Below are 27,606 nucleotides of genomic sequence, written 5' to 3' on the forward strand. Positions count from 1 at the left end.
AAACAAATGGCAAATTACCGGGTAGCCATCTCGTCCTGATTGCCCCTGTGGTAATTAATACGTCATTAATAATCAGACTTGGAAGCAGAAAACCATATGGCAACACTTAGGACGCAATCAGCACCCCCTCCCCCAGGTCCCCTCAGGTTCTGCGGGGTCTGCAGCAAAGGCTGCTGGTTTGGCCGTGACTCCTGGCCGGGAGGGGGTGGCAGCACCCCGGGCTCCGAGGGGTCTGGGAGACGGAGCACCCAGTTCCCGCCCGTTGGGCCCGGCTGCAGGGGCCGGCAGGGGCACTGCGGCAGGACCACGGGGTGTGGTCTGGAGGGCGGGGTCACGGCCACCCCGCAGAGGCTCTACGCGAGCGCGCAGAGGGGGGCGGGCGGCGCGCAGCCCGGGCCGGGGCGCTCCTGGGCGGCTCCTGGGAGGCCCCTGGGAGGCCCCTGGGCCTCTCGGCCCGCGGGGGCGGCTCGGGGCGCGCGGGTCCCAGCCTTCGGCGCCCACCTGAGGCTGCAGCTTGAGGATCTGCGCTTGTTGATGCACTTCAGAGTCTAGCAGCTAAGCCCCCCCCCCAAAGGGAGGGAGGGAAGCAGAGGCGGCTGGCCTCAGCCCGCCTGGGCCGCAGGGCTCCGCCGGGCCAGCCCCAGCCCCAGCCCCAGCCCCAGCCGCAGCCCCAGCCCCGAGGGACTCCAGCCGCAGCCGCCACCTGCCGGCCCCGGGCCCGGCCACGCTGGCGCTCGAGGGCGCGGGCGGGCGGGATCCTCGCTGCAGGGCAAGTCACAGAGAAGCTCACCCGAGAGGCCTGCCCTCGCAAGCTTCACTTTGGCTCATGCGCGCGGCCAGTGTGGCTCCTGAATTGACTCGCCAGGGTTCATCGGGCTCGGGAGAAGCGCCAGGACGAGCCGAGGACCCGCCGCCGGTCGCTGTCTCTGTTAGAGGACCCCGGGCCGCGGCCCCGCGCTCCGCACTGCCCCCTGGCGGCCGACCGCTGAGGCACAGCCTCCTCGGGCCGCGCACCCTGGCGGGCCCGCGCTGCGGGGTGCGGGGCGGGTGCTGCGGAGGGCTCAGCTGCCCCAGCCCGAGAGGCAGACGCTTCTTGGCAAATCAGGATGCCCCATCATTGCGGGCATCGCTGCCTGACTCCGGAGCCCTTTGTGCCGAAGCACGCGACACAAAAACATTTCAACAGATTAACGGCACTCAGAAAGCCCAGCAGAGTGGTGCTTGCATCTCTGTGCAAGAAGCTGAGCCAGAGAGTGGGCCAGGAGCGGCCAGGCCCACGCCCGCTCTCTTACAAGGGACATGGTCACAGAAGGCACAGAATGACTTATGGGGCAAGTCAAGCCCCTAGAATTCTGTGATCCCTTCATCTACAAATTAAAAAAAAAAAAAAACAAAAAAAACAAAAAAAACAAAAAAAAACATGGCCCGTGTCCAGGATGAATTATTTGCCTTTTTTTTTTTTTTAAGGACACATCACACCTCTCTAACTAAGAGTTATTTTCATGAAATAGCTACAGAAGAGAACGAAAAGTCTTATCTTTTAGGAGCAGAGAGCATAATCCAGGACACTTACAGGAGGACCTGCAAAACACAAGCAGAGAAGCCACAGTCAGTATCAAAGGGAGAGAGGGTCCCCATGCCCAGGCCAGCCCCTTCCTCACACAGCTACTGGCCACCCCTCCTTGCAAGGCTCTTATGCTCTCACTGGCCCCAAAGCCAAGCAGCAGGGCAGGGGGGTGCTTTTGCCCTTGCAGGGGCAGGAGTGACCATGTGGGCATGGGAGTGACAATCCCACCATGTATTGGTTTGTGCCTTCATTTCGAAAGGCTGCTGTTGATCCCTGCTTGGGGCCCACCTGGGTCTAGTTTTGGTAAGCCAGGCATGAATCAGACCGGTTCCTGCTTGAAGGACAAATTTTGGTGCTCACCTAGAGGTCAGTTCATTTCTACTGAAGGGAAAAGCCTTGGGGGAGAAAACATTTGGGGCAGAGGGAAGAGCACTCCTAAGGGTGCAGGTATGTGTGTGGCTGGGCTGACACCACAGGGGGTGCCCATGGCTCAGCCTGGGGTTAGTGGTGCTGAGACAGGGTGTGCATGGGGACGCAGAAGGGGCTGAGGCCGGAAGTACAGGTGGTTGCTCCAGGGAGGGCCGGGACCAGTCCCCCCCGCAGATGAGGACTCTCTGAGAACATTTCTGAAACTCACAGCTGTCTTCTTCACTTTACAGTGTACAAAGCACACATTTGACCTTCTCAGCCATCTCTGGGAGGTGTGAGAAACATGCTACTTGACAGACAGCAACACAGACGCCCAGGAGAAAGCAGTGACTTGTCCAAGGCCAGCTAGGTGGTTAGGGGTGGAAAAGAGCTCCCACACTTCTTGAATCCCACCCACTTTCCACTAAAGCCAATCACTGCTGATCTAGCAAACCACTCTGCTCCCTGCAGACCGTGGGCCTCACTCTGGATAGAGATGCCGGCACAGGGAGATGGCTCTGGCAGTCTGCAGGCCCACACATATTTATGGATCACCACCTATGAGCCGAGGGGCCCACCAGTGGGTGTGAGAGGCAGCATCTCGGACTCACAGAATTTTTCTTGGAAGGATAGATGCTTAAGAAAACAATGACGCAGGGAGAAGCACAATAAGCTCCTTGCACATATTGAGGTGCCCCTGCCAGGCTGGGTCCTGAAGGTGAGAGATGATTATCTCAGAGAGGAAGGGGGTAGGAGCCACGTGGTGGAGATGGTGATGCTGCTCCAAATGCACTGGGACACTGGGATCATTGGACTTCAGAGTGGCTCAGACCCACAGGACAGAGGGCCTGGGGAGAGGGCCAGCCAGAGTTCAGGGCCCTGTTTCCACGTGCAAGATTTGAAGAATCCTGCATGGAGGAGTGATGGGAGGGGGCGAGAGTGGGTGCGGGGGATGCCTGTCAGCTGTCCCTGTAGCTGATGGTGGCCAAGACTCACATGCTGACAGTGGAGAGGAGAGAAGTGAGTCAGAAGACACTTGGTAGTGCTTGCTCAGGGCTTGCTCATCGATCTGATGGTCAGGGGTGGGGGTGGAGGGGTGTACTGGGCACAGAAAAAGGAGACACAAGACAAAGACTTTTGGCTTGAAACAGTGATATATGGTGGTGCTAACACCCAAGAATGGTGACACGGAGGGCTGTGTATCCCCTGAGTCTAGACTAGGGTGGGACAGGGCATTGGCCACTTGGACATCTGTACCACTGACTTCTCACCTTTGGCCAGGTACCTCATGCCTTGTTTTCCTAGGAAAAGAAAAGCCAGTGGATGGATAGACCATTATCTTTCTGATGCCGCATGCACACACCTGCCTGTACCTGTGTCTGGGCCCGGCCTCCTGCCTGTCTCCTCAGGTTAAGGCAGAGGAACTGACCCACCCCACCTGCCAGGGGCCCTGAACCCACCGTGCCTCCCTGCCTGTCGCATCAAGCCCACTTTCTCCAGCAGATGCTTCCCAGCAGCTCTGGATGGGCTCCAGTTTCTTCAACAAAGGCACATCCTTTGCTCACACACCCTCCTATGCTCTGGCCCTGGATCTCCTCTCCCTCACTGCTGGGAGGAGGGGTCCCCTGTCACCACCTTTAATTCCATGCCTTCCACACACCCTGTGACCCTCTGATATGGGTTTCATCCCTATAACCACCAGAACGGTTCTCATGGAGTCCCGCACACCTGCCTCCACATCAGTAAGCCCACCAAGGATTTCTCCTCCTCATCCCACACTGCTGTGTGTTCCCTTCTTCTGGAGGCGCTCTCTCCCTTCGGCTTCCAAAAGGTCCCATTTGTCTAGCTTCCCTGGCTAACTCAATTTCTCCCAGCCTCACGTAGAGGCTCTTCAGAGCTCACAGCAAAGGCTTTCTTCTCTTCAGTTCTCTGCCAGACTCATCTAGCCCCTCTCTCCTGTCTTCCCCAGGGATCTCATCACGCTCATGACTACACCAGGCACAAGTGTCCCAAGTGGGTGATTTCAGCCCCAGCTGTGCCTCAGAAGCCCAGACTCCTTCTCTCGAACTGTCTGCTTGCCATATCCCTTTGAACAGTCCTGAAGACTCCTCAGACCAAGGTACACAGACACGCTCATGGTCTTCTGCCCACAGACATGCTCCTCTCCTGGTTCCTAGCCTCTGGGTGACATTCCCTCCTTCCCAGTGAGAAGTTCCCCTTGACACGCTCTCCCTCCCCAAGCTATTGGCACATCCATTCCACAACCATTCACTGAGTGCTGTTCTGGGGACACAGGATACAGCAGTGACAATGACAAAGATCCCTGTCCTGAGGAGGTTTACCTTCAAGTGAGGGAGGTAGCCAAGATACCATAAGTATAACGAACCAGTACATCACCTACGAGATGACAAGTGCAACAGAAAGAGAGGCAGTGGGACGCCTGGGTGGCTCAGTGGTTGAGCTTCTGCCTTCAGTTCAGGGAGTGATCCCAGGATCTGGGATAGAGTCTCACACCGTGCTCCCCGCGGGGAGCCTGCTTCTCCCTCTGCCTATGTCTCTGCCTTTCACTTTCCCTGTGTCTCTCATGAATAAGTAAGTAAACCTTAAAAAAAAAGAGAGAGAGAGAGAGAGGCAGCGAGGCAGGGGAAGGGGGAACTGTTAGTACCGGGGCACAGATGAACACCGGGTGACAGATGGGCATGTTCTATAGGGTGGCTGGGGTAGAGGTCTTCCCTAGGTGACATTTAAACAAAAGCTCGAAGGACATAAAAGACAGGGCCTGCAGATTCCAGGGAAAATCTGTACCTGCCAGAGGGAACCCCCAGTGCAAAGACCTATACTCTTGGGGGGCAAGACAGTGCCTGGTGCATTTAAGGAACAGCCAGGAGGCCACTGAGGCCACAGCAGAGTGAGAGGTGGCTTCAGGCAGGTGGGGGCAGATTCACTCCTAGGACTTTATCTTCTCTCCGAGATGGGAGCCCCTGGAGGGTTTAGCACAGGCATAGGACAAGATCTGGCTGACACATGAAAAGGCTCACACCCTGTGGGAGTGGCAAGGGTACAATCCTGCAGTGACGCTGGAAAGGAATGATGGTGGCTGATGGTGGCAGTGTAGGGGGTGAAAGTGGCAGGGCTCTGGATGGAATCTGAAGGTAGAGCCAAGAGGATGTCTCCAGACTCTGGAGCCTGAGAGAGGGGAGTCAAGAATGATGTCACAATTCTAGCTTGAACAACTGCAGGGATGGAGTTGCCATCAACAGACACGGGGAGACCATGGGTCAGGCAGGTTTGGCTGGAACGACCAGGAGCTCAGCCTTGCACACACAGCACTCGGGGGGTGTTCCAACTGTTAGGGGTTGGGAAGGAGAGGAGGAAGTCCTAGAAGCTGAGTGGAGAAAGTGCATCGAGGAGGAGGGTGTGGTTGCCTGTGTCCCTCAGTGGACAGCTGAATAAAGACCAAGACCAGCCACCGGGGGCGCCTGGGTGGCCCAGTTGGTAAAGCATCTGCCTTCAGCTCAGGTCATGATCTCAGAGTCCTGGGATGGAGCCTTGAGGTGGGCTCCCTGCTCAGCGGGGAGTCTGCTTTTCCCTCTGCCCTTCCTCCTGCTCATGCTCTCTCTCTCTCTCTCTCTCTCTCAAATAAATAAATAAAATCTTAAAAAAAATAAAAATACCAGTCCACTGGCTCTAGCCACGCAGAGGTATGGGCAGGGGCAGTGATTGGTGTGCGAATCTAGTTGGAGATGGTTTCCGGGAGAAGGGAGAAGAGGAATGTGGGCAGTGAGAGCTTTCAAGCAGTTTAGCTGCAAAGGGGAGCAAAGACACAGAGCAGGTGCTTTGGGGCGAGGTGGTGGGATCTGTGGGTTGAAAGATGGATGAGATGGAAGGAACATAAGGGTCAGAGAAGGAGGCGGTGGGCTGGGGTGAACTGTGTGAATTGGGGTGCCATGGATGCTGCATTTACTGGTGATGATGAGGCATCGATTAATACCATGGAGGGGAGGTCAGCTGGAGGCCCAGCTCACTCGAGGAGGCCTGGGTGGGTGAGGGGCTTCTGTGTGCACATCAAGATCCCCAGGGATCGGGATGCCTGGGTGACTCAATGGTTGAGCATCTGCCTTTGGCTCAGGGCATGATCCTGGAGTCCTGGGATCGAGTCCCATGTCGGGCTCCCTACATGGAGCCTGCTTCTTCCTCCGTCTATGTCTCTGCCTCTCTCTCTCTCTCTCTCTCTCTCTCTCTGTGTCTCTCATGAATAAATACATAAAATCTTAAAAAAAATATCCCCAGCAATCCACCCAGAAAGAGTGTTGGTAGGAGGGCCGCAGACCGAGGAGCTCAAACCCATGAGCAATGAGGGGGATGTGCCAGGGCCAGGACTGACTTAACACTCCTCCGATTTCTCCTCTGGTGGCCAGGGTCTGTGTTTTCAAGATGCAGATCTGATCATGATACCCCCATCCCCTCATTTTCCCATTGTTCTTAGGACAAAGGCCCCCAATCCTATACCACTTCATGCTGTCATCTGTTCCTGACTCTTCACCTGAGCCCCTCAAACCGCCTGTGGGAAGAGAGGCAGTGTTACTACAGGGTCCTGGGCAGACTGGTGGCTATGGGGACAAAGTGAAGTTGGATCCGTGTTTGAGCATGAGCCAGGATAAATTCCAGAAGGATCAAAGACTTACGTGTTTAAAAAAAAAATCATGAAAATCCTAGAGGAAAACAGACCCATAAATTCAGAGAACAAACTGGTGGTGGCCAGAGGGAAGGGGGAGGATGAGCAAAATGGGTGAAGGGGAAGGGGAGATCCAGGCTTCCTGTTATGGAATGAATAAGTCACGGGTGTGAAAAGCACAGCATAGGGAATAGAGTCAATGGTATTGTAATAATGTATGGTGACAGAGCACAGCACAACCTATAGAGAAGTTGAATCACTGTGTTGTACACCTGAAACTAATGTAACAGTGTGTCGATTATACTTTAAAGATTTTATTTATTTATTCATGAGAGACACAGAGACAGGCAGAGACACAGGCAAAGGGAGAAGCAGACTCCCTGCGGGGAGTCCAATGGGGGACTCTATCCCAGGACCCCGGGATCACGACCTGAGCCAAAGGCAGGTGCTCAGCCACTAAGCCATTCAGGTGCCCCCACTTCAATTAAAAAAAATCCCAGAGGAAAGGTCCTTTCTAACTGTGCAGATGGGAAGCCTTTTCCAATGACAGTTCATAATCCAGAAGCCATAAAGTTAAAGTCTGATTCAACCAGATAAAACCCAAAATGCCTATAAAGCACCATAAGCAAAGTCAAAAGCACAAGTGGAAAAAATATTTCTGACTCATGTCATAGAGGCAGATACACCTTAATGTAAAAATGCTCCCACAAATCAGCCCTAAACACATCAACAACGTAAGAGAAGAAATAGTCAAAAGACACGGAGAGTTTGCAGAAAATATAAGTAATCTCTAAGTATATGAAACAGAAGCGATTCTTCATTTACAATACAAGGAATGACCGTTAAAACGATCATCACAGCAGATACCCATTTGGCCACATTAAGTAGGGCTTGATATGTATGTGCCGATTGTCACAACAATGATCCTCCTAGAAATGTATTCCGTAGATGTGGTAGCATAAACATAAAAGGACAGGTACATAAAAAATATTCATAGCAGAAATATTTGTGATGGCCAAACATTAGAAACAGGGCAATGGAACTGTGTAAAAGAAAGGATGGTACGGGGATGCCTGGGTGGCTCAGTGGTTGAGTGCCAGCCTGCCTTCGGCTCAGGGCGTGATCCCGGGGTCCTGGGATCGAGTCCCACGTTGGGATCCCTGAAGGGAGCCTGCTTTTCCCTCTGCCTGTGTCTCTGCGTCTCTCATGAATAAATAAATAAAATCTTAAAAAAAAAAAAAGGATGATATGTTTCAACTTTAGATGGAATACCATGCAGTTCGGAAAAAACTAAGGTGATTCTATAAGCTCTAATGCAGAACAAGCTCCAAGGCATATTGCTACATTTTTAAAAGGTATGGAACAGTCTATTACTCTTTATTTGTCCATTTTAGTTAAGGAAAAAAACCCTGATAGGCTTTTGTTTGGATAATCCTGGTACATCTCTGGGTGTGGACACAGAAAGTGGTCATCAGATTGCCTCTGAGGAGGGGAACCGAACGGTGGGAGAAACGATGTTGTGGGAAGAGACTGACTTTTCACCACTGGGTTCTTTGATGTCACTGGATACACGCATGTGGCTTCTGACACAAGTCCGAAAAGGCAATAAGCTTTAATGAAAAATTGGCTGTAGTGAGGTCTGTGTTTTTGTCTGGTCCTCTAGCTTTGTCTGACTTTTCTCACACATCTCTCTAAATTCCCTCCAAGGAAGCTCAGACTGGGGGGTGCAGAGGGGGGTGGGATGCTCAGTCAGCTGAGCATCCAACTCTTGGTTTCAGCTCAGATTCTGATCTCAGGGTCGGGAGACCGAGCCCCATGTCGGGCTCTGTGCTCAGTGTACAGTCTGCTTGAGATTGTCTCCCTCTGCCCCTCCTGCTTATGCTCAATCTCTCTCTCTTCCTCTCAAATAAATAAATAAATCTTTAAAGAAGAAAAAAAAAAAAAAGAAAGCTCAGACTGGGATTATCATTGTGAATGCCTGAGGCCCTGAGTAGGCAGCCCAGGGACCTGGTGGGAGCAGGAGCTGTAAGAGTAACCATCACTCACTCATCCTTGCAGTTTGGGAACTGCAAGGTTTTTCCCAAACATCTCATTTAATCCCTGCTGAGTCCTCACCTCTTCACCGGGCACAGGTTATAGATGAGAACACAGGCTCAGAAAGGTTACGGTGCCCAGAGTCACATCCTGCTCTGATCTGGGCAGAACCCAGACTGTCTGATTCTGAGCCTCACAAAGAAGGGTGGAGAGGATCCACTCTGGCAGCAAGAACTCCGATGTTGACTGGGCTTCCCTGCAGTGCCTGGGAGGGCGTGTGGCATGTCTGAGGTCACCAAGCTGGGGAGAGGGCAGCCCAGGCTGGAGGCAGTCTCCTGGGGCCCCAGATCCATGTCTCCAGAGGGGTGGCCAGAGCTGGAGAGTGATCCCATTGCTGGTGGGACAGCTCACATCTAGCCCGTCTGAGAGTCTTCAGGGCACACCAGCCACCACTTCTCTCAGGCCCTGCTGGCACCAGACCACCAAGCCACCACTGCTTCACAGTCTCCTAACTGACTACCTCTGGGCACCCCAACCCACCAACCAGTGAGGCCTCTTGAAAATGCCCAGCCCTTCCCAGGGCTTCCCATGGCATGTGGAGTAACACCCAAATTCCCTTGCATAGCTCTCTGGTGTGGCCTGTGGGTGCCCTTGGCCTCAGAACATTCACATCCACCCTGTCCCCGTGGTCGGCAGGCTGCGGCTTTTCCTCCTCTGCCCTCCCTGCTATTTACCTTCCAACTACTTATCATGATCTTTAATTATTATTATTTTTTACAGATTTTATTTACTTATTCATGAGGGACACACACAGAGAGAGACACACACAGACATAAGCAGAGGGAGAAGCAGGCTCCTTGCTTTGGCTGACTTTTTGGGGAGCCCGATACAGGACTCAATCCCAGAACCCTGGGATTGTGCCCTGAGCCGGAAGACAAACATTCAACCACTGAGCCACCCAGGCACCCTGATGACCTTTAATTATTAACCCCACTGCTTTGTGTGTGGTTTATTTTCTGCCAGCCTCACCAGTGCGGCTCACCAAGTGCTGGGACCCCAGCTGCCTGGCTTCATGCTGTCTCTCTGCTGCCTTGTAAAGGGCCTGGCAGGCGCAGCACTTAGTGGATCAGGGAGACCAGATGGGCAGGCATGCGGAGCTGCCTGGCAGGTGGTTACCACTTCCAAGCCCTGGGCACCCAGCCTCATGGCACAGGGTTTGGGCTGTGGCTCCTGTGACCCCTGGAGATGGACCCTTTGACCTGCAGGTAGCTGAGCAGCCATGAGTGATGGACTGGGCTGAGGGCTTGGCTCAGGCCTCCCAGGGGTCGCTGCTTAGAAAGTGAAGCTGGCTGCGGGGCCTCCCAATGACCACATTCCCCCATGGCCCGGCCTCGTTCTGCACATAGCTTTCAGACATGTGTTCCAGGCATTGCCTGGATCTGTTGACTTTGCCGTCGGCATGTGGGAGCAATGAAATAAGAGCCAGATGACTTGGGAACTCAATAAAATGGGTCAGAATAAAGGGTTCACTGATCCCATGGTCTCTTTAAACAGAACTGATGTGGTCCTAAGGGGTTTCCCAAACCAGTCTCTCTTAGTCCCTCTGGGGAAGAGACATTTCTTGGCTGTTTCCCAAAGGGTATATTCCTGGAAAAGTGAACTGGGAAGAATATTTCCTACTGCCTGGCAGGTGTCCAGCTCACACACGGGGGCAGGGTGGGGAAGGGGGGGATGATCTTGAGGTGCCTGAGGCTGCTGGGGCCATGGTCCCTGTGGACAGCCTGCCCCTGGTCCTCTGTGTTGTGCCTGGACTCCTGAGTCCCGCTCTGACCCAGCCCTCTGCCTCTCCCCACTCATCCTGCTCAGGGTAAGAGGTCCTAAATCCTGAGCCTTGAAAACCCAGCCCACCATGAAGATAGAGATCTCCAGCCAGGCTTCTCTGGGACTTTCTCTGACATAGCCGACTGGGCCAAGGGCTTTTAAACTGAGTTTGTGGGTAGATGAAATGAGGCCTACAGAGTGGCAAATGCAGAGCCAGTAATGAGTCCGAGAGCTGGCACTTATCTCGGGTCTCTGGCCCGGATTTAATTTGGCCAGTATTATCAGGGAGGACAGAAAGCTTGGCTCTCCAGCTGAGGAGCTCTAGCTCTTGGGCAGGTGCCTCTTCTCTCTGAGGCTAAGTCTGCTCCTCTGAGTTTAAGGGGTAGTAACCATCCCTGCCTCTCTGAACTGCTACAAAGATTGAGTGACACACTGCACCTGTGTGAAGTGCCCCAGACAGCAGTGGCAGAGAAGAGGCACCAAAAAACAGTGGCAGAGAATCTAGAATGATAGCATTCTCTCTTTCTCTCATTCTCTCTCTGGCATGCATGCCCCTCCCCCCCAGTAAACACGAACATGCAAATGCACACCCCTTGGATCGTGCATCTTAGAAACATAGATGGTAGTTTTCTGTGGTTTGGATTCAAGTTGCAGAACAGATCCTAACTTAACAGTCGCTCTGAAGTGTGTTGAGATGGTGCCTCGGAAAGACCTCCAGAATTTTGGTTGTGGCAGCACTGTCACTGAAAAGGGTGCCTCCCTGGGATTCAAGGTTAGGCAGGCCAGCCCTGGCATAGAGGTTGACTCTGGCAATTACCCTGTTCACATACTATGCAGGGCAGGCAGTGATGAGAAGCCCGAGTGGAAAATAAACACATTGGATTTGTTGTTGTTGTTGTTTTGAGTAGCCTCCACAGCCAGCACGGAGCCTGACACGGAACTCGATCCCAGGACCCTGAGATCATGATCTGAGCTGAAATCAAGAGTTGGCCATTCAACTGACTGAGTCACCCAGGCACCCTTCTGTGGATTCCTTATATAAATAAGCAAATAAATAACTAAGTAGTGTGATCCAAAAGGCACTCAACATCATAATCAAGAAGGCAATGCAAATCGAGACTACAATGAGACATCACCTCACATCTGTTAGATAGAATGGCTATTATAAGAAAATAAGTGTTAGTAAGGAGGTGAAGAAATTGGAACCTTTGTGCTTTGTTGGTAGGTTATGTCTGGACTCCTGTTTCTGTTTCATTGGTCTATGTGCTTAAAGGTGTCTGGTTTTAAACCAGTACCATGTTGTTTTGATTACTATAGTTTTATATTATGGTTTGAAACCAGGAAGTGGAATGGCTGGCTTTGTTCTTTCTCAGGATTTCTTCAGGTATTTGGGTTTTTCCTTTTAAAGAAACTTTATTTTTTTTTTAAAGATTTTATTTATTTATTCATTCAGAGAGAGAGAGAGAGAGAGAGAGAGATTGGCAGAGACACAACACAGGTAGAGGGAGAAGCAGGCTCCATGCAGGGAGCCTGATGTGGGACTCAATCCCAAGACTCCAGGGCCATGCCCTGGGCTGAAGGCGGTGCTAAACCGCTGAGCCATCCAGGGATCCCCAACTTTATTTTTTTTTAAGATTTTATTTATTTATTCATGAGAGAGAGAAAGAGAGAGAGAGAGAGAGAGAGAGGCAGAGACACAGGCAGAGAGAGAAGCAGGCTCCATGCAGGAAGCCTGACATGGGACCGGATCCCAGTTCTCCAGGATCAGGCCCTGGGCTGAAGGTGGCGCTAAACCGCTAAGCCACTCGGGCTGCCCTATTTATTTTTATTTTTAAAGCTTTTACTAATTTATTTATTTGAGAGAGACAGAGAGAAATAGAGAGAAGTGGGGAGAGGGGCAGAGGAAGAAGGGCAAGTGGGCTCCCGGCTGAGCAAGGAGCCCAACACGGGGCTTGATCCCAGGCAGGACCCTAAGATCATGATCTGAGCTGAAACCAAGAGTTAGACGCTTAACGTATGGAGCCCCCCAGGCACCACTTCTGTATGTGGGTATAAATTACTGTCTAGGGGTGCCTGCGTGGTGTAGTTGGTTAAGCATCTGACTCCTGGTTTCAGCTCAGGTAGTGATCTCAGGGTCCTGGGATCAAGCCCCGATCAGGCTTTGGGCTCAGTGGGGAGTCTGATTATCTTCCTCTCCCTCTGCTTCTTCCCTTTGCTTGCACCCTACTCTCTAAAATAAAAAAATATTTTTAAAAACACAAATTACTATTTGGTGTCCTTTGGCTTCAAATTGAAGGAATCTTTTTAATATTACCTGTAGGATAGGTTGATAGAAATAAATTCCTTTTTTTTTTTTTTGTTTATCTTGGCATGTTTTAATTTCTTTCACTTTTGAAGTATACTTTTGCTGTAGATTTTCTCTTAACAGTTTTTTCCCCCTTTCATTAATAGCTGATTTCTTTTCAAGAAGAATCTTATTCAAGATTCCTTTTCTGTGATGAGTCATTATTCTCTTGCTCCTTTCAAGATTCTCTCTTCATTTTTTGCTTTTGGCCATGTGGCTACGAGGTGGTTAGGTGTGGATCTCTTTGAGTTTTTCCTACTTGGAGTTTGTTAAACTTCCTGGATGTGTAGAATAATATTTTTGTTTATAGCTGGGAAGGTTTTGGCCACTAGTTCTTCTTTATATAGTTCTTCTGCCTCTTTCTCTCTCTTCTTTACTTCTAAGGCCTCCATTGCATGTATGTTGGCACACTTGATATTGTCCTACAGGTGTCTGAGACTCTGTTCATTTTTCTTCATTCTCTTTTGTCTTTCTTAGACAGGATCATCTCAACTGATCTATCTTCAAGTTTGCTGATTCTTTCTTCTGCCAGCCCAAATCTACTGTTGAACCTCTACAGTGAATTTTTCATTTCAGTTATTGTAATTTACAGCTTCAGAATTTCTATTTTTTTTAATACTTTTTATCTCTCTCGTGATAGTCTCCATTTGGTGGTATATAATTCTTCTGCTTTCCTTTAATTCTTTAGACTTGGTTTCCTTTAGTTCTTGAAACATAATTTATAACAGTCAACATAAAATTTTTGTCTAGGGGCACCTGGGTGGTTCAGTTGGTTGAGTGCTCGTCTCTTGATTTTAGCTCAGGTCATGATTTCAGGGTTGTGAGATTGAGCCCTGCATCTGGCTCTGTGCTCAGCATGGAGTTTGCTTGACCCTCTTTCTCTGCCCCTCCTCCTGCTCACATTCTCTCTCTCTCTCTCTCTCAAATAAGTAAATAAACTCTTTTTTTTAAAGATTTCATTTATTTATTCATGAAAGACACACACACACACACACACACAGAGGCAGAGACACAGGCAGAGGGAGAAGCAGGCTCCATGCAGGGAGCCCGATGTGGGACTTGATACCGGGACTCCAGGATCACATCATGGGATGAAAGCAAGGCGCTAAACCGCTGAGCCATCCAGGGATTCCTGTAAATAAACTCTTTAAAAAAATAAATAAAATCTTTGTCTAGTAAGTCTATTTGGACTTCTGCACAGTTTTTATTGACTGGGGTGGGTTTTTTTTCCTTTTTCATTGGCATAGTTTCTTGTATCTTTGTGTATCTCGTTTTTTGTTTTGTTTTTTTTTTTTTTTTGTTAAACACTGCATTTAAAATACTTTAATGTGGCTACTCTGGAAATCAGCCATCCACTCTCCTTTCCAGGATTTTTGGTGCAGTTTGTTGTTGCTCTTTGTTTGCTTAGGGGTCTTCCTTGGACTAATTCTCCCAAGCATATATTCTTTGTTATGTACAGCTTCTGAATTCTCTCTTGGTTAGCTTCATGATCAGCTTAGACAGAGGTTTCCTTTAATGCCTTAGTCTAGTACAGCCTCCATTCTGTGCCAAGGGGCTCTTTGTGTCTGTTGGAACACAGCTTCAATGCTCTGCCAGCTTGTAATTCTGCCTTTTCCTTCACTTCCTGCTTGAGCAGGGCCTCAAGGTCAGCCAGAAGTGAGAAATTGGGGCTCTTTCAGGTCTGCTGTGGACATGTACACAGCTTTACACATGCATATGCCTTCTAGATTCCCAGGAATATGCTGGAGCATTTGGTCAGCTTCTTGCTTGTTCCAATTGGTGTTGCTACCTTAGGCAGCTGCAATGTTAAACACTTGCTACTGAGTGTTTTTGGCAAGCATTCTGGCATAGAGCTTTTCCCAGTGAGTGAGCTCTGCATCAGGTCAAATAAATACAAATCCTATGTATGGACTCTTCCTGGAAGTTGACAGGTAGTGACAATTCTCTGGGAAGGAGCATTTGGGGAGCTTCAAATTGTTTTGCTTCCTTCAGTGAGTGCTACTTTTTGCAGGGACTGTGTTTATGAGATTGATGGTTTTTAAGGCTACCATGGAGCTGAGAAATGGGCAAGTTAAATGCTACAAACCTCACTGTTCTTAGCAAGGTACTTGTCTTGAATAAATATTTCTTTGGTTGTTACCAGACATTAATTTCCAGGGTTCTGAAAAGGTCATTTTTCCCCACTAGTGTTATTTTTTTTTAAGATTTTATTTAAATAAATAAATTCATGAGAGACACAGAGAGAGGCAGAGACACAGGAAGAGGGAGAAGCAGGCTCCCTATGGGGAGCCCAATGTGAGACTCGATCCCAGGACCCTGGGATCATGTCCTGAGCTGAAGGCAGATGCTCAACCACTGAGCCACCCAGGTGCCCCTCCCCCCTAGTGTTCTTGCTGCTTTTTATGGAGAAGCCGATTTTCAGAGGTCCTTGCTCTACTATTCCAGAAGTGCTTCTTCCACTGATTTTTAGAAAAGGTTTCTTGGGGTCAGGGTAGATTAAAAATCCTAGCACAAACATGGTAAGATGGACCTGCATGACTGTAGTAGAGCTGATAGTCCTTTAAAGTACTAGTTCTTGGGATCCTTGGGTGGTGCAGCGGTTGGTGCCTGCCTTTGGCCCAGGGCGCGATCCTGGAGACCCGGGATTGAATCCCACATCGGGCTCCCGGTGCATGGAGCCTGCTTCTCCCTCTGCCTGTGTCTCTGCCTCTCTTTCTCTCTCTCTCTGTGACTATCATAAATAAACAAAAATTAAAAAAAAAATTAAAGTACTAGTTCTTAAGCCACAGAAACTTTTGGAACTCTGAGATCTAAAAACCCTTCCAAGGACCAGGGCAGAAAGTGAACGGCAAAACCAGGCCAAGTGGTCTCCATGGGCTACTGAACAAATGAAGAGAACATTGTTGTATGAATCAGAACACAAAATATAAATGATTATCTTCTAACAATTATTTACAAACTATATGGCTACTGTTCTAGAATTTTCCAGTGGGGGACCCCTGGGTGGCTCAGTGGTTGGGCGTCTGCCTTCGGCTCAGGGCGTGATCCTGGAATTTGGGATCGAGTTCTGCATTGGGCTCCCCGCAGGGAGCCTGCTTCTCCCTCTGCCTATGTCTCTGCCTCTCTCTCTCTCTGTGTCTCTCATGAATAGACAAATGAAATCTTTAAAAATATATAAAATTTTTCAGTGGAACTCACAGAATGGTTTCCTACCCTAGGGGTCACAAACTCCTGGGAGTGCATGTGGAGTAATTGACGGTCCTCAAATCCAAATGGAAAGGAAGCATCATTAGTAGAGTGAATACATCTGTTTTGTACTTAGATGTACTTTCAAGTGTATACTGCCACTAATAAAGACACAGAACTATTTAAAGCAACAACAACAATAACAGAACCCTAGCACCGAGACTGTTGATCTAAGGTAGGCAGCTGCAGAGACCAGGGGAGCGCCTCCATTTGTCTCTGCAGGTTTAGCATGGGCACTAGCCAAGCAGCATTTGACTGCTTCCTTGTGTCTTCCTGGCTCCTAACCATTTATCCATCATTTGTCCACCAATCCCTCTTTCCCTCTTCTTTCTCCCTTTCCTCCTTCCTTCCTGTCAACAAGCATTTACTGACCATCTCCTGAGTGCCTAAGGGTCCAGTCCCAGCCTCAAGGAGCCCCTGCTTTGGTGGAGAAGGACAGGTGTGCAGGGATGCCTGGGTGGCTCAGTGGTTGAGCATCTACCTTCAGCTCAGGCCCTGGTCCCCGGGTTCTGCGATTGAGTCCCACATTGGGCTCCCTGCATGGAGCCTACTTCTCCCTCTGCCTATGTCTCTGTCTGTCTCTCTCTCATGAAAAAATAAATAAAATCTTAAAAAGAGAGAGAGAGAAGGACAAGTGTGCAGAGCAGACCACCACAACCAGGCACAGAGGTGCTGGGACAGAGGCAGATATCTGGGGATGGGGGAGATGGGGAGAGTGGATGTTCATGGGGAAAAGAGCATCTGGATGGAAAAAGCATCCTGCCCAAGGTCCCTAGAAAGAGGACCCCAGAGTGCAAGAGTAGTGTTGGGCTTCTGGGGCTGAGAAATGGGGGAGATGAGAAATCTATTCCATTATGATGGAGGTGCATAAACACTGTAGGGTTCTGGAGGCATTTCCAGGCAAAGACTCTCTCGGCCTGGGTCAGCTCTGTCTGTAGGTCCGTGGCGGCAGCTGTAGCAGGAAGGCATCTCAGCCAGATATCAGTCCACCAGACAAAAAGAGCCCTTCTCTGTGGGATGCAGGAAAAGGCCTGGTTTGTACAAGGGAAGACACCAAAGTCAGGATGTGCGTGGATATGAAACTATCTGGAAATAAACAGGAGGCCCAGCCAAAGCTAATCCAAGAGGGACATCTGCTCTGTGCTGCTCACACCATTCCCTGAAAGGCAGAGAATTAGGACCCCACGTGGGAAAGGGCAGGAAGGAGGTGCTGCCCATCCCTTGGCCAGCTGCTGACCTCACACAAGACACTTATCCACTTGGAGCCTCAGTTTCCTTATCTGCAAAATGGGGATGATAACACATTCTTATCTTTTCCATGGCTCTGTGAGGGTCATATGAGATGAAGGCCTTCAGAGGACCCAGCACAGAGGCCCAACAAATCCTTGTCTTTCTTTGGCTTTTAGATGTTTTTTTTTTTTTTTTAAAGTGTTTATTTATTTATGCATGAGAGACACAAAGAGAGAGGCAGAGACATAGGCAGAGAGAGTAGCAGGCTCCCTGCGGGGAGTCCAATGTGGGACTTGATCCTAGGACCTCGGATCACGCCCTGAGCTGACTGCAGATGCTCAACCACTGAGCCACCCAGGTGTCCCTGACTTTTGGATTGTTTTAAACTGGAGTCCTAATTCAAATGGATTTTTGAGTAAGCTGGGTAATATTATACTTTGTCCTAAAACAAGTCACTATGTATTCCTCATTTCCTTTCCTAAAGGACATCAGAAACTACAATAAAATGCAATGAAACCTTTTACAAGAGTAGGAAAGAGAGCTGAGTCATGAAGTGTGTTGTGGAAAGCTGGTAGTGGTGTGTGTGTGTGTGTGTGTGTGTGTGTGTGTGTGTGTGTGTATGTGTGTGTGTATGTGTGTGTGGCGGCGGGATTACACACAAAACCCAGAGTAAAGAGAAGTGCTAGCAACCAAACACAAAACAGCCTCAGCTCTGGAAGTCAAAGTGCGCAGAGATCCATGAGGAGTGTTTCCTAGCAGTGAATTCTAGGGCGTTTATCTTGAAGTCCTCTACCTAAGGAATTAGATAGGGCAAGCAGGCAGTGGTACAGGGGTGGGAAGCCCATGCTGGTACCAGGGAGAAGACTCTGAGGTCCAGAGAGAATGTGCTGCCCTGTTGCCCCCTGGGTTACAATCTGCCTGGGGTCCCATAGGGGCTGGGCTCCTCTGGCATCAGCTACTACGCTCTCCTGGTGAAGCTGCTTAAGAGCTGAGCATGTGTGCATTCATTCCTTCTCTGTCGTGTGGACGTGCTTCCCCTGAGCCTGCTGGGTGCTGGGCTCTGCACTGGGTGCCGAAGACTCAGGGTGGGAGCCCCTAGCCAGCTGTGTCAGAGGAGGCTTTTTGGAGGAGATACCTGAACTAGATGTAAGGACAAATATTAATGAACTTGAACAGAGACTCTGGGTAGAGGAGGAGATATCGTGGGCAGGCTTGGGGTGGGAGGCCCTGACCCCCAGGTAAGATTGGAGGGGGGGACATTGTGGGGTCAAGGATGCTGCCCTAGAGTCTGCATGGGGAGGTGGTGGCCAGAAGTCTCCCTGAGATGATGGGGAGCCTGAGAAGAGCATGTAGGGTGGCAGGTGCTGGGTTTGGGGCAGGCAACATTCAGCCCCCCGGCCCAGAGATGACTAGGAGGAGGTGTCATCAATATCATGGGGGAGCTGGAGCCACAGGGTGGCAGAGAGGACAGAAGAGGGCCACAGGCAGGCTTGTTTGAGAGTCAGGTAGGGTCCCAGGGAACAGGTAGAGAGGGAGGGGTGGGAGATGCGGGAGCAAACAGACTGGAGCTGAGCCAGGAACACGGGGGCAGGGCTGCCAGTCAGGGTCAAGGAAGAGATGGCACAGGGGCACAGCGTCTGCCAGCATGGCCATGGGAGGTCAGAGGGCCTCTGGGCAAACTGATGTCGGTGGCAAGGCTGTGGAGGGACCAGAGGCCTGGGATGATGGAAGCTGAGGGTGTGGAGCAGGGGTGGGCACCAGGTAGGTCTAGAAGCTTCACGGCCACAGAGTAGGGGGTGTGCAGGGTGAGTGCATTTTGGGTGGAATGAAGGTGGCAGAAGGGAGGGGGCGGCAAGTATAGGTGAGTCTCCGGGCCGAGTGTCAGGACAGTGGAGGAGTCCCCTCCTGGGACTGTGCCTGGGGAAGGACAGTCCAGGTCTGGGGAGGGCAGGGGATGCACCCAGCAGGCCAGTTCATTGTGCGGAGGGATCCCTGGTAGAGACAGGGGCTGGTGGAACCATCACTAGCTCCCACAAAGGGAAGAGGATGTTTCAGGGGCTGACCGTGACCTTTGGGAGTGGCTAAGGGCGCAGAAGGACTGTCACTGGAAGCACAGATGCGGAGAAGCCAAGGTAGACAGTATTGGATGCTGGGGCTTAGGGGACAGTGGCCAGCTGTGAGGGAGAGGAAGGCCCGGCCCCGGGGTCCAAGCATCCCAAGTTACGAGGAGGAACAGGTACTGGCACCTGCGGCCGGGTTATCAGGCCAAGGGCGGACTTGCAGGCCTGGGTTTGGAAATCAAGAAAACCAAGGACTCACCAGGGTCGCCTCTTCTTCCAGCCTTGCCACGCCGTCCGGGAGGGCCTGGGCAGGAGAACAAGACACCGGTTGAGAAGGGAAGCCAGGGGATTTGAGCGCAGCCCACCCAGCCCTGTGCCCCTGCTGGCCACACAGAGACATGTCGTGGCCTTCCAAATACCCGAACTCGGGAACAAGAGGCACGGTCTTGTCCACTGCCTGTCCCTCCTCCACCACCTGGAACTTTCCATACCTCCCTCCCCCAGAGCCCAGGGGGGAGCTGCTGATGAATTGCTCATGTTTTATGGCACTTAAAATCCACACCAATGTGCGATGTCCTGTGTCCACAGATTTGCTTTTTTAAGATTTTATTTTTTTACTCATGAGAGACACACAGAGAGAGCAGAGACATAGGCAGAGGGAGAAGCAGGCTCCATGTAGGGAGCCTGATGTGGGACTTGATCCCAGGACCCTGAGCCAAAGGCAGAAGGTCAACCACTAAGCCACCCAGGGGCTCCCATCTTAGCCATTTTTAAGTGAACAGTACAGAAGTGTTAACTGTATGCATGTTGTGCAAACAGAGCTCTAGAACCTTTTCATTCTGGAAGATTTGAAACTCTATCTGTGGAACAACTCCCCTTTCCTTATCTTCCAGCCCCTGGCAACCACCACTCTATTTTGTTTCTAAGAGTTTGCTTATTCTAGGCATCTCATTTAGGGGCAATCATACAGCATTTTTTTCTGACTGGCTTATGTCACGTTGCATAATGTCCTCAAAGTTCATCCATGTGGTAGCAAGTGACAACTTCCTTCTTTTTAAAGCTGAATAATATTCCACCGTATGCATACACCATGTTTTCTTTTTTTTAAGCTTTCAAAAGCTTTAATTAATTAATTAATTGGCTTTTATTTATTTATTTATTTTTAATTGGAGTTCAGCTTGCCAACGTATAGCATAACACCCAGTGTTCATTCCGCCAAGTGCCCCCCTCAGTGCCCATCACCCAATCACCCCAACCTTCCGCCCACCTCCCCTTCCACTACCCCTTGTTCATTTCCCAGAGTTAGGAGTCTCTCATGTTCTGTCATCCTCACTGATATTTTCACTCATTTTCTCTCCTTTCCCTTTATTCCCTTTCACTAATTTTTATATTCCCCAAATGCATGAGACCACATAATGTTTGTCCTTTTCCAATTGACTTACTTCACTCAGCATAATACCCTCCAAGTCCATCCATGTCGAAGCAAATGGTGGGTATTTGTCGTTTCTAATGGCTGAGTAATATTCCACTGTATACATAGACCACATCTTCTTTATCCAGTCATCTTTCAATGGACACCGAGGCTCCTTCCACAGTTTGGCTATTGTGGCCATTGCTGCTAGAAACATCGGGTTGCAGGTGTCCCAGCATTTCATTGCATCTGAATCTTTGGGGTAAATCCCCAACAGTGCAATTGCTGGGTCGTAGGGCAGGTCTATTTTTAACTCTTTGAGGAACCTCCACACGGTTTTCCAGAGTGGCTGCACCAGTTCCCATTCCCACCGACAGTGTAAGAGGGTTTCCTTTTCTCCGCATCCTTTCTAACATTTGTTGTTTCCTGCCTTGTTAATTTTCCCCATTCTCACTGGTGTGATGTGGTATCTCATTGTGGTTTGGATTTGTATTTCCCTGATGGCAAGTGATGCAGAGCATTTTCTCATGTGCCTGTTGGCCATGTCCATGTCTTCCTCTGTGAGATTTCTCTTCATGTCTTTTGCCCATTTCATGATTGGATTGTTTGTTTCTTTGATGTTGAGTTTCAGAAGTTTTTTATAGATCTTTTGCAAATATCCTCTCCCATTCTGTAGGTTGTCTTTTAGTTTTGTTGACTGTATCCTTTGCTGTGCAAAAGCTTCTTATCTTGATGAAGTCCCAATAGTTCATTTTTGCTTTTGTTTCTTTTGCCTTTGTGGATGTATCTTGCAAGAAGTTACTGTGGCCGAGTTCAAAAAGGGTGTTGCCTGTGTTCTCTTCTATGATTTTGATGGACTCTTGTCTCACATTTAGATCTCTCATCCATTTTGAGTTTGTCTTTGTGTATGGTGAAAGAGAGTGGTCCAGTTTCATTCTTCTGCATGTGGATGTCCAATTTTCCCAGCACCATCTATTGAAGAGACTGTCTTTTTTCCAGTGGATAGTCTTTCCTCCTTTATCGAATATTAGATGACCGTACATTTCAGGGTCCACTTCTGGGTTCTCTATTCTGTTCCATTGATCTATGTGTCTGTTTTTGTGCCAGTACCACACTGTCTTGATGACCACAGCTTTGCAGTACAACCTGAAATATGGCATTGTGATGCCCCCAGCTATGGTTTTCTTTTTTAAAATTCCCCTGGCTATTCGGGGTCTTTTCTGATTCCACACAAATCTTAAAATAATTTGTTCTAACTCTCTGAAGAAAGTCCATGGTATTTTGATAGGGATTGCATTAAACGTGTGAATTGCCCTGGGTAACATTGACATTTTTACAATATTAATTCTGCCAATCCATGAGCATGGAATATTTTTCCATCTCTTTGTGTCTTCCTCAATTTCTTTCAGAAGTGTTCTGTAGTTTTTAGGTAATAGATCCTTTACCTCTTTGGTTAGGTTTATTCCTAAACACCACGTTTTCTTCATCCATTCATCTCATCGGGTGATGGATGCTTGGGTCGCTTCTACCTCTTGACCATTGTGAACAGTGCTGGGATGGACAGGGGTGTACAACCATTGCCTCAATATCCTCTTTCCATGGGATGCCTGGGTGGCTCAGTGGTTGAGTGTCTGCCTTTGGCTCAGGGCGTGATCCCCGGGTCCTGGGATTGAGTCCCACATCTGGTTCCCCATGGGTAGCCTGCTTCTCCCTCTGCCTATGTCTCTGCCTCTCTCCCTGTGTCTCTCATGAATAAATAAATAAAATATTTAGAAAAAAAAACCTCTTTCCAATGCTTTTGTATATATATCATACAGCAATTCTAGTTTTACTTTTTGGAGGTACCTCCGTACTGCCTTCTGTGCTGATACCACCATTTTACATTCCCACCAACGAAGGCTTCAATTTCTCCATAGCTTCACTGACACTTGTTAGGCTGCCCTAATGGGTATGATGTGATATTGCATTGTCGTTTTAATTTGCATTTCCTTAATAATAATTAATGATGTTGAACATCTCCTCTTAGACCTGTTGGCTATCTGTATGTGTGTCTTCTTTGGAGAAATGTTTATTCACTGTCCATTTTTTAGTTGGATTTTTGTCATTGTTGAGTGACAGAGTTTCATATTCTGGATATTAACCCCTTATCAAGCACATGGTTTGCAAACATCGTCTCCCATTCTATAGGTTGTCTTTGTGCTCTGTTGATGGTTTCCTTTGCTGGTTGGAAGTTTTTAAGTTTGATGTGGTCCATTTTATCTATTTTTGCTTTTGTTGCCTTTTTAACCTTTTGAGTTAATTTTTGTCTATAGTGTGAGGTAAGGGTCCCACTTCAATTCTTTTGCATGCAGATATTCAGTTTTCCCAACACCACTTGTTTAAGAGACTGTCTTTTCCCGACTATATATCCTTGGCACCTTTGTTGAAGATCATTTGACCATCTAAGTGATATAGCCCTGAATATTGAGAGCAGAAATTAATGCCAGTTATATGGCTCTCGTTTTCCCTTAATACCAGACACAGACCTTGAGTTTTGTGCTGGAATCACCCATGGGCCATGTTGACTTGGCATGGCTGAGAATTCTGGCATTCTCATAACAGACAACAGCTCCTCACACTGGCGAGGGACTTGCAGCTTATGGAGGACCTCCAGGTCTGTAACCTCAGTTGAGGCCTGCTCACGCCCATACCACTGGGTCACTGGCCAACTTGACATCTCCATGTGGATCTCACCAAAATCTCGGGCCTGTTGTGGCTGAAACATACATCCTGGTCTCCTTCCCAGCTGGTGTGTGCAGCAGGCCTGGTATTAGGCTTTTTTTCCTCTCTGGGCACATCTGTTTTCAGGGAGAGTGAGGGTGTGGGAACAGGAACCCCACTGGCACACAGAGCATCATGCTTCTCTGCTTGTAAGAGGAAAAAGGCCCACTTTCACTCACAAGGCCCAGTGCGTTGGTCAGGTCACTGGCTTCCAGGCTTTCACCAGGCCACAGAAGCTCATGCTTGGCTCAGCAAGCCTCAGCAAGCCTCAGCAAGCACGTTTGGGCCTCAGACTGAGGCGGGACATGGCAGGAGGGGGTCTCACAAGTGGGAGAGTAAGACAGGCTCTTCCTGGGTTTGAAAGCTAGAGCACACCATGGTTTCCTGCTGGTCATTACGGGGCATGACTGTAAAATTCTCTGTCTGTGTAACTCAAGCCAGATGAAGATATTTGCCTTCGTTGAGGCAGCTGAACTAATGGATTTGTCTGGTGGTTCTTCTGGGTGGCATGGTTAGGCAGAAGGCCCAATGAGGAGGGGTGCTAGCAGGCAAGCAGCTGCCTGGGCAGGGTGCAGCTGCCCGGGCTCTGCCTCCCAGAGTCTTTGGGGAAGTTTCCAGCAGGCCTGGAGTGGGGTAAGGCCCAGATATCCCTGGGCATCCAGGGCCTGTGGGGCTGCAGGCTCATGAGGCTGGGTGGGACTCCTAACTGAAAGGGCCTAGGTAGAAAAAAGAGAATGAGCCTGATGCACTTGAACCCTCTTCAAGGCCAACCCAAACCAGACACTAGAGGCTGCAGCATGAACAACTCACAAACTGACGATTGGTCAACCCTTTGTGCAAACTAGCAAAAGCAGGCCCCTGGCCCAGTGGTTTGCCCCAGAACTTTCTCCTTGCTCTTTTTCTCCTTTTCCTTCCTTTGTCCAGTGGGAAAACCTCTCCCACTGCTAGCACACACTCAGACATTCAGGCTGCCCTGGGAGGCCTCTGGGAATTTGTCTAGATTGGCCTGGTATGTACAGATGGGAAAAGTGAAGTTTTGAGGGGGAACGCAGGTCTTGCCCAAGGATGCTGTTGGAAAAGCTGTTCCAGCTGGAAAATCTGCATGTGATGAAGCCCAGGTCCTGCCCCACCTCCGCATGGGACCCACACAGTGGCATCTGTGAGGTGTCTTTCCAGTGGCTGTGTACAACAGACACCAACCAGACGGTGGCAGCGCAAGAGGAGAAAGACATGACTCATATGGCTGTCTGCCTGGAGTAGTTTACTCAACCTCTCTGGGCCTTAGGTTCCTAACCCACAAGGGTGGAATTTCAGGGGTGGCAAGATTATAGGTGCCATGCAGAGCCATTAAACAGAAGGGCTGGCAGCATTTCTACCAGCTGCACAAATGAGGGGCCTATTTGGGATCCCAATAAGTAACTGGCTGGATGGGCCTTTGGGTCTTTGGAACATGGGGGCACTGATGTAAATGGGCTCTTATGTGTCCCCCAGGGTGGGTAAAGCCTGACACAAAGCAGCTGCACTCCAGTGACTTTGTGGGCAGGGTTGGAATCCAGATGCAAGGCCAGTCTGAGGATTTTCCATGTTCCTCCTTGTGGTCTGCCTGCAGACTTAGAGATCAGGATGCATGGGCTGGCCTGGGGTTTATCAAAGAAATCCTGAGGTTTCAGGCCAAGCCTGAGCTCCAGCCAGCTGCAAAATGACCATAGATGCCTACAACAACCATTTGCATAGTAAGTAACCACGGAGGATGAGGGTTTTCGCAAGCATCGTTTGAAGCCAGACAACATGGGGCCGTTTCTAACTCATAAAAATCTCATCTCTGGTTAGGCTAGAGAACTCACGCCACTTACCAGTGGGGTTCCAAAGCAGGGCCCGAGTGCCAACAGGCTCCTCTGGAGGTCTGAACTCTGGGGATGTGGCTCTCAAAGTGGTGGTCTCCTCAAGTGTAACTGGCACCAACCTCCCCCGGGACCCCTCTTCCAGCAACATCTGCCTTATTACAGCCCTGGGCCTGCCCACCTGGCCAGGTCACATGGGGGATAGCCTGCCCAGGCTCCAGTGGGTGGGGATGGGTGACCTGCGAGTCACCCAGTCCTCGGCCCTCCCCATGCTCTTCCCTCCTGCTGGTCCCTAAAGGCTGAGGCTTTTGCACAATTCATCTTATTGAGTCTATACACAGTTCTAGAAAGTGTTTTCATCTCTTTCCACTCTCTTCTCCTTCAAGACTGAGGAAAAGGAGGGGTACCCAGTAGCTCAGCAGTTGAGCATCTGCCTTTGGCTCAGGGCGTGATCTCGGGATCAAGTCCCTCATCGGGCTCCCTGCATGGAGCCTGCTTCTCCCTCTGCCTGTGTTTCTGCCTCTCTCTCATGAATAAATAAATAAAATCTTAAAAAAAAAAAAAAGAAATGCTCTCAGGGTCCTCAGCTCCCAAGGGCTGGAGCATGACCGTGAGTTCAGGTTGGCCTCTTGGAGACCACAGAAATGTCGTTGGCTGAGTGGCTGATGACCGTCCACAGTGGAGTGTCTCCTGAGAGCCTGGCACTGTGCAGGCCCAGGGACCGGCGGTGTCCCTGAGATCGCACAGCAAGGAGACGGCAGAGCAGGGATTTAAACCCAGGTCTGTGTGACTCCAGCGCTTGTCTTCTGAACTCCTCGGTCGTTGTGACCAAGGCCAAGCTCTTCTCATCATCCCAGGGCGTGTCCGGAGCCTCCTGCAGCCTTCGGACCTGGCCCTTCTCATGGGCATTGGAGGCCCCTTTATCTGACCCTCTTCTCAGAACTCGGGGAGGGGCCTGGGGGTCTGGTCACCTCCTTGTGGTTGCCTGAGGCCCTGGGGCCATCGTGGGAGTATGTGTTGAGCAGAGAAAGCAGAGGACGTCCCTGGATGTGAGCTTCTGGGATCAGATCATTAAAACTTCTCCCCGGATAATTTTGTTTTCTAAGTTTCAGACCAACATTTGGGGAAGGGGAGTGTTCTCTGTGCTCATTTCCTGCCTGGGCTCAAGAAGCCCCGTGTCCCTTGCAGAATTGGGGGACACCTCTGGAGGGGCCCGGGGGTTATGGCCCTCCTGGAGGGGCTCTGCTGCCTGGAGTAGGTGGCCAGCTGGCAGGTTGCTCGAGCGTGGCCGGCACCAAGGGCCATGTTGTCCTCTGGGGATTAAAATCACTTAGCTTCTTACTCAGCAAATACAGCTCATTCCAAAAGGGGTTTATTGTTCCCACAGGCTCCACCATCCATCATGCCACAGGGAGCCCTGCTGCTTTTTGGAAGGTCCTGAAGCAGTTTGGAAAACCAATGCCACAGGCTGCTGGGGTGGTCGGGCAAGTGTGTGTTTGGGACCAGGGTTGTGTCCAGACTGGTGACAGATCCCTACGGCCCCGGCGACCAGACCTTAGCCCACTCAGATATCATGCCATTCAGTGGCCTCAAATGTGAACACTGCTCTTTTCTCCAAAGGAGCTGATAATACTGATGGCCCCAGAGGCCCCCTGGGGGTATTTAAAACAACAGGCAGGCAACACCATTTATTGTCTGCTTTATGGTTGGTACTAATCTCAGTTCCACAGTATTAACCCATCTATTCTTCCCATAGAACTTATGAGGACTTCATCAAGATAAGAAGCTTTTGCACAGCAAAGGATACAGTCAACAAAGCTAAAAGACAACCTACAGAATGGGAGAAGATATTTGCAAATGACATATCAGATAAAGGGCTAGTTTCCAAGATCTGTAAAGAACTTATTAAACTCAACACCAAAGAAACAAACAATCCAATCATGAAATGGGCAAAAGACATGAAGAGAAATCTCACAGAGGAAGACATGGACATGGCCAACATGCACATGAGAAAATGCTCTGCATCACTTGCCATCAGGGAAATACAAATCCAAACCACAATGAGATACCACCTCACACCAGTGAGAATGGGGAAAATTAACAAGGCAGGAAACCACAAATGTTGGAGAGGATGCGGAGAAAAGGGAACCCTCTTACACTGTTGGTGGGAATGTGAACTGGTGCAGCCACTCTGGAAAACTGTGTGGAG

General features: G+C 49.8%; 1 protein-coding gene across 1 annotated transcript in view; it reads right to left on the minus strand.

Annotated features, from left to right (window-relative positions):
* Nucleotides 1–27,606, minus strand: part of COL23A1 (collagen type XXIII alpha 1 chain) — a 322,683-nt gene that overhangs the window by 46,972 nt on the left and 248,105 nt on the right. Inside the window, exons 3-5 of the mRNA XM_041762494.1 lie at nucleotides 19,645–19,689; nucleotides 1,574–1,581; nucleotides 19–45 (exon numbers count right to left, since the gene is read on the minus strand). Of these exons, the coding sequence (XP_041618428.1) occupies nucleotides 19–45; nucleotides 1,574–1,581; nucleotides 19,645–19,689 (80 nt within the window). The remainder of the gene's footprint in view (nucleotides 1–18; nucleotides 46–1,573; nucleotides 1,582–19,644; nucleotides 19,690–27,606) is intronic.

Source organism: Vulpes lagopus, chromosome 7 (assembly GCF_018345385.1).
Source record: "Vulpes lagopus strain Blue_001 chromosome 7, ASM1834538v1, whole genome shotgun sequence".
Taxonomy (NCBI): Eukaryota; Metazoa; Chordata; class Mammalia; order Carnivora; family Canidae; genus Vulpes; species Vulpes lagopus.